General features: G+C 43.3%; 1 protein-coding gene across 2 annotated transcripts; it reads right to left on the bottom strand.

Moving 5' to 3' along the window:
• Positions 1–447: 447 nt before the first annotated feature.
• On the bottom strand, positions 448–6130 carry LOC102927499 (leukocyte immunoglobulin-like receptor subfamily B member 4A). 2 transcript variants are annotated; one of them, XM_076568988.1, is made up of 11 exons: positions 6009–6130; positions 5831–5866; positions 5349–5633; positions 4903–5205; positions 3860–3895; positions 2980–3099; positions 2685–2769; positions 2572–2609; positions 2294–2346; positions 1051–1116; positions 448–884 (listed from the first exon to the last, which is right to left on the bottom strand). In XM_076568988.1, the coding sequence occupies exons 1-11, from the start codon at positions 6040–6042 to the stop codon at positions 813–815; spliced, it is 1128 nt and encodes a 375-aa protein (XP_076425103.1). In that variant the 5' UTR covers positions 6043–6130; the 3' UTR covers positions 448–812. The 2 variants fall into 2 exon arrangements, with proteins under 2 accessions (XP_076425103.1, XP_076425096.1); XM_076568981.1 differs by having other exon boundaries at positions 448–1116; positions 6009–6119.
• Between the last annotated feature and the right edge of the window lie 633 nt (positions 6131–6763).

Here is a 6763-nt window from a genome sequence, read left to right as displayed (position 1 = left end):
CCGCACAAGCTCAAGTCAAACCAAATCCCAGCATGGAGAGGGCAGATGAACATGAATCCCACCCCTAACTGAGAAGCAGTTGGCATTTGATGGCTTCTGGAAGAGGGAAAGTCAGTTTTCTTTAAGGATGTGAGTCCTGATAAGTCGATCACACTCCATTTGAAGACCACACATCTTAGAGTATATAAGTAGTACCAGAAACTCCCTCCCTCTCCCTCTCCTTGTCTCTCCCTTTGTCTCTGTCTCTGTCTCTGCTGGGAATGAATCCAAAGGCTTCAAAAGTGGTAGATAAGGTCTTCTATTGGTGCCTCCTGATTATCTAGGATGAGTGGCCATCACGTAGGGCCAGTGGTTTCTCTTAAATTACCATTCCCACCTCCATGCTTTTATCTGGGATAGCCTGGTTTTAACATTCTGTATTCTCATTATAATATATAAGGCCAGTGATTTTATAAACATTTTCTTTGCTTCTGTATTTATTCATGGTTCTGAAAGTTCAAGTTTCATAGATCAATGTGTCCTGGCTACATTGTCATTCAAGTCACAGCATTTTCTCACTTCATTTTTTCTCATTTCACTAATTGTTTATTGAGAAGGATTGGCTTTATTTCCAAAATGTAAGGTCACTGGTTATCTCTGACCAAAGAATCAAGAGGGCACCCAAAGTTCTGAGAGTCTCTTGATGATACATGAAGTATGCATGATGGCTGACATTCATTATACAGAGTGCACTAGGAACAAATAGTATCTCAGATGTCCTTAGTTTCTGTCCGTGGAATGTGGGGTCAGAGTCTTTTTTCTTTTATGGCTTCTTACTGGTATTCCAGTGTCCTTCTACATAACTGGGCATAGGTCACATCCTGCGGTTCCTTGGATGTAGTAGCCTGGAGTGGGACAGAGTTGGAGGAAGGTATGTGCTTGGCACTGGCAACTTCTGGAGCTGGAATGAACAGAACCTACCTGAGGGTACATCTCTCTGTTCTCTCCTGATTGATTATTCTTCATGTCCAGTACTTTTTCTGACAGTGGGGAAGGAGAGGTACTTCCTGCTCTATGAAGCCTGGAGGGTTTCACCTGGGCATACACAATTCTCTGGGGTTCTTCATCAGATGGGTTCTGCAGCAAAGAGGCAATGAGATGGATAAAGTGACTCCTAGATCCATTCAGGATCTCCTTTAGACATAGAGAGTCTTTAGAAATTTAATTCACATCGTATCATTACTAATGGAGTCTTCATAGGGTTCCTGAGACCTTGGGGAATCTGCAAGTGTCCTTCCCATAGTTCTGGCCTGTTATCCTCACACTAACTCCTGTTTTCCCAGATCCAGCAACATTTTCATCCTCCTGTCTGAAGACCTTGGAACCTTCTGTATTTTCTGCTGGTTAATTAGGTGTCTGTGAGGACCTCTTTGGGCATCTCCTCAGAATATACCCAGTAAAAGTCTTCCCTTGTGATTCACACTGGCTCTGTGTGCCTCACAGTACATCCATTTTCTCTGTTTCCTTTTTCCTAACAGCACACCACACCACAATCATTCTTTAGTTATACACATCTCATTTCTTAGCCTTGAGGTGATCTTGGAGTGGATGAGGAACTCTGTTCCTTGATGTGTTTGCAGCCCTTAAGGAAAGCTATAACAAGAAGATGCTCTATGTGGTAGCTTATAGTGCTGTAAGCCTTAGTTTTGTAAATGTGCCTACTTTTCTGAGTTAGTGCACAATGCTTCCATTATTTCTTTGTATATCTGTTCTAAGCACACATTTCCTAACACTTTGGAATTACTTGCTCTTTCTCTAAAGCTTCCCTCCCTGCCTTGTGGCTGCCAGCCATCACTTAGCTGATCTTTATCTTGGCTCTCCTCAGACATGGCTTTCACTCCATTTCTCTTCTCTATTTTCTTTTTTTTCCTCCAGGAAGCTGCTGAGATTTACAGGTTACCTTTGTTTTTTTTAAACACTAATAAAATTGTTCTCAAGCTTAAAATAAAGAGGCTCTCTGTGGATGACAGGGTGAATGAGTATAGGAGGATCTTGAGAAATGAGGGCGCAGTGACTCATATGTCCTTTCAAGTCTTTAGACACATGCTAAGCAACAGACAGATGACACACATCCAGAAATGAGACAGGAGAAAAGGGTCATGTAGTCGTAGTGAAACCAAGAAGAGATCATAGTTCATAGAGACAAATTCTTCCAGAATGGAGGGATCAGCTGTGACTGATAATGCCACAAAGAGGGAGTAATAGACCAAATTGGGCCATTAGCTCTTATCACTGTGAATGGCAGCAGCCTTACCCAACTGTCCAGCTCTACACTCTCCTCAGGTTGTGGGTCCATCGCAGAAGCATCTGTCAGGTTAGAACAAAGGAGTTATCTCTTGGCTATGGAATCTCTCAGTCTCCTAGACCCATGCCCTTGTCCCACAAGGAGAGAGAGTACCAGGGAGTGTGATGAAATCTCTGGGTTCATTGTGAAAGTTCAGTCCCTCCGAGTGTTGACCCCAGACCCTTCCTATCAGTCTTGTGGTGTTGACATTTAGAGCATCTCCCTCCCCAAGGACCTCTTATTCTCACCCTGGTTTTCTTCCTTGAGGGCAGCATCTGGGCCGGATCTGAGGAGACAGGGATCATCAGATAGCAGTGTGGTCTATGGCAGGTGGGAGTCTGGGTCTCTGGGCAGGAGTTACCTCTTCTGAGGGACTCTATCTCTGGCTGTTGGGTCTGTATCCCCTTCAAGAAGTTGCAAGTTGGTCTCCCTTTGGTCTGCATGAACTGAAAAAGTATAAGCTAGTTGGATGGGAAGGCTCTACCAATAGAAAATTTCAGAGGAAGAAATGGGATGTAAAAAACATCCTGTAAGTATACAAATACTTCAGGAGATGGAAAACCTTACAAAATATTTGAAATTTTCACAGATCTGGAGGCTACATGTTTTATTTACCCACAACATCCATACAACCAAGTCACTCTTACCCTACTTACCTGCCTTCTTCTCTTTGCCTTTACATTGATATCGGAAGAGGATGAGAAGAATAAGGAGGAAGAAAAACAGGAGGAGGCTGACCAAGACTCCAATCAGAACCTTCTGGTACCTTCCCAATCCTTAGGCACAGTTGGCATCGTGCATGAAGAAAAGATGTTATTTACTCAGGCACCTATTGTATGCCCAGCCCACTCATAGCCTCCGTCCTCACAATCATGAAGCATGGAATTGTTTCCATTACCCAGAGAGTAGGATTAAAAGAGCTGGGGTTTGAACCCTACACTTGACTTTCAGCCTTGTCCTCACTACAAAGGATGAGGTACTTGTTCTAGAAAGAAAGTTTCAGAATATCCTGCCCTAACTATGAGTCTTTTCCAATGTAGTGTAGTGTGTCACCATTCTTGTGGCAGAGGGGACATAGTCATTCCAAAACTGGTGTCTGATGGATGAGACTCCTGTTCATTTAGGAGGTCACAGCCAAGGACAGTACAGGAAGTAAATTGAAGGTCTGGGCCAACAATTTCCTTTATGCTTGCAGAAATCAAGATAAAGACTCAGAGAAGGTGATTTTCCTCAAGTCTGGATCTCAAAAGACCATTGTGATTTTCCTTCACTATTCAATAAAACTTGTCCAGGAATCTACACGCTAGGAAGAAACTTCATTAGAGAATTCAAGGCTCCAGTGAATCAGAGGTTGGTGTTAACAAGGGTATGGGATCTAGGTAGAGAGATATATTGATTCCGTGGCTATGTGAGGAACAGATTATCTAAGTGGGGAGCAAGTCTAGTACTTTCAATTTATGAACTTCAGAGGAGGCTTCACCACCCCACAATGATCCCACTATTTCTGTATCCACTGGCCATGATAGCTCCACTTACCATTCTCAGTGTGGGTGGGAGACTGGTCCTTGGATTCTGCCAGAAATAGAAGGAGAAGTGAGTATTTGGACGTCAAGCACTTGACTATGGCCTGTCAGTTTCTATATCAATCTGGACTTTAAGTACTTCCAACTTGCTATCACCTTGTTGGAGATCAGATTTTGTGCCTCTGGAATCCTATTTGTCTGTCAAGATCACAGCTCAAGTACACCAAGCCTCAATAAAGCATAGCACTGAAGGTAAGGAAAGGATTGAGACTCTGAGGGACACAAAACTTCCTGATTGAGTCTGTGCATCATTTTTTACCACAAGTCTTTGATGACCAGCTGTTATCATGAGACTGTGCCCTTTATTTATGGAAATAAAGATAAACAGAAAATGAGGGACAGAGGATGCCATTGGAGACTGTTCACATTAGGTTTTGCTAACAATACAAGCTAGAGTCATCTGGGAAGAGGCAACTTAACTTGGAAATATGCCTTGCCTGTAGGCAAGGGTGTGGAGGCATTTTATTGATTGCCTGATAGTTGAAGTGGGAGTGAGACAGCCAAGCCCACTGTGTGTGGTTCTAACTCTGGGTAGTTGGACCTTGATGATATAAGAAAATAGTCTAAGAAAAAACACTGGAGAGTAAGCCTGTAAGCCATGGTACTTATTCTATGGCCTCTGTTTCAGTACCTACCTTGAGTGCCTACCTCTAATACCTTTCATGATAGACTATAAACTATAAGAAGAAATAAAACCTTTCTTCCACATGTTGTGTTAAATCATCGTGTTTCATCACAAAAATAAAAACTTAAGCAGGACAGAGACAATGTCTGATCACTCCATATACTGTCTATTCTCAAGCCATCTTGCTAAATTTCGATGAGTCACTGAGGGGAGTAATTGCACCAGAAGATGCTTAAGGCTGGTGCTCTATGAGGTGTGAAAGTCTTTGGGACTTTTGAGTTTCATTATTTTACTTATAGGTTAGACTGTGTTTCAGAGCAGATCCCTGGGTGACACTCTGCATTAAGAAAGGTAGTGTCAGGGGTTCTTACCTGAGACCAAGAGGTGAAGGGGGTCGCTTGATTTTGACCACACCTGGGGATGGTTCCTATAATAGCCATAGCATCTGAATGTACCATTGTGAATGGCAGTCACGGGGTCCAGAACAAAATGAGCCTGAAACTCCCAATTGGCATTTGGCTGTGAGTCCAGGGTCCATTGGAGGTGGTGCTTTTCTTCCTGGATCAGAATAAATCTGCCGAATCCCAGCGATGAGCTACACTGGATGGTTATGGTCTCTCCTGAGGTCACAGCAGGACTGGGCCAGACAGACAGGCTTGGATTATCATGGACTCCTAGGATACAAGGGGAAGTGTGTGAAATGAACTTAATCTACCCACATTGTCCTAGAGGCTTGGGCTCTGAAAGTAGTACCCCTGGAGAATTGAACTCCTTCTGAGTGGAGAGCCTGTGCTGGGAACCCTGAGTCTTCACTCACCTGTTAGCACCATTTCCAGGGTGTCACTGTGTTCTGACCAGCCAGCAGGACTCTGATAGTAACACTTATATATCCCTGCAAAGTCCTCTGTCATGTGTTGGATGTAGAACTTAACCTTGTCCGAGTCTTCCAGAGGAGATTGTTGGTCCCAAGGATCCGTGCTTCCCTCTTTAAACAAATGGTACCTCTTGGCCTCCCAAGAACCCTGACACCAAATAGTAACAGGTGCATACATGGCAATCACAGAGTGTGGCTCAGCCCAGATTTTGGGCTTTGTGAGGGTTCCTGCAAGGAAATCAAAGGCTGAATCCCATACAATCCTCCCTCAGACACCTAGCCTTAGCATAGAGTACTTAAAGGTATTATAACATCATCTATAAACCTTTTTCACTCCACATTTTGAAGAGTTAACCAAGAGGAGAGAAAAAATGTCTGGTATTCAGAGTAAAGAATAACATCTTGGGAAGGAAGGAGACACTCACCTGGCAGGACAGCAGTCTTCTGTCCCACACTCAGTCCTGAAAGAAAATTCACTCTGAGAGATTTTTTTCAGTCTGAGAGACAGGGTCAATATCATGGAGTCTCCAGATTCAATAAGACCTGGGTTGTAGTAGGGTTTCTTACAGACTTGAGTGTCCACTATCCCTCTTCATATCTTACCAAGACAGAGCAGCATTCTCAGCATGGGGACCATAGTGAGTCTTGCTGTTTTTCTTGCTAGTGCTCCTAGGAAAGCCAGACCATATTCTGTAGAACCATCACACAGGCTGTTTTCAGGCTGAGGTCAGGTCCTTCCTGTCATGGGTTTGCCACATCAGTACTATCACCAGTTCCCCAAAAGAGGAACTTCTCTTTTTTCCCCAGTTCAGGAGTTTTGCCAAGTACTTGGGTCTCTTAAAAGTCTTTAGAAAAATGTTTTTTTCTATATTCCTCACAGCTTTCCACCCATTCTGTGTGTTTTCTAAGACATAAAATAAACATTCACAAGGAGAAACAATTGCAGACCCGACATATGCAAAAGTGGTGTTAGTCAAAATAAGCACACTGTTCTAAGAAAAGGTTCATTTATGATATTACAATGGGAGGCTATATTCTCAAGGTGGGTCGATAGGTTCAGTTCAAATATTTTTTTTTTTTGTTTTTTCAAGACAGGGTTTCTATGTGTAGCTTTGCGCCTTTCCTGGGACTCACTTGGTAGTCCAGGCTTGCCTCGAACTCACAGAGATCCAACTGCCTCTGCCTCCCGAGTGCTGGGATTAAAGGCGTACGCCACAACCGCCCATCTCAGTTCAAATATTTTTTTAAGGCAGGGCTCAGAGCAGACTCTGCTCTCTTTGCTCTCTAGGCTCCAATGTTCTTCCACAATTTTAGTCACAATGTCCTGATTCACAGTAGCCAAGAAACAACATTTCCAA

The sequence above is a fragment of the Peromyscus maniculatus genome, chromosome 1 (assembly GCF_049852395.1).
Source record: "Peromyscus maniculatus bairdii isolate BWxNUB_F1_BW_parent chromosome 1, HU_Pman_BW_mat_3.1, whole genome shotgun sequence".
Classification (NCBI taxonomy): Eukaryota; Metazoa; Chordata; class Mammalia; order Rodentia; family Cricetidae; genus Peromyscus; species Peromyscus maniculatus.
Note: the sequence above shows the minus strand (reverse complement) of the source record. Positions and strands in the feature narration are given on the sequence as shown.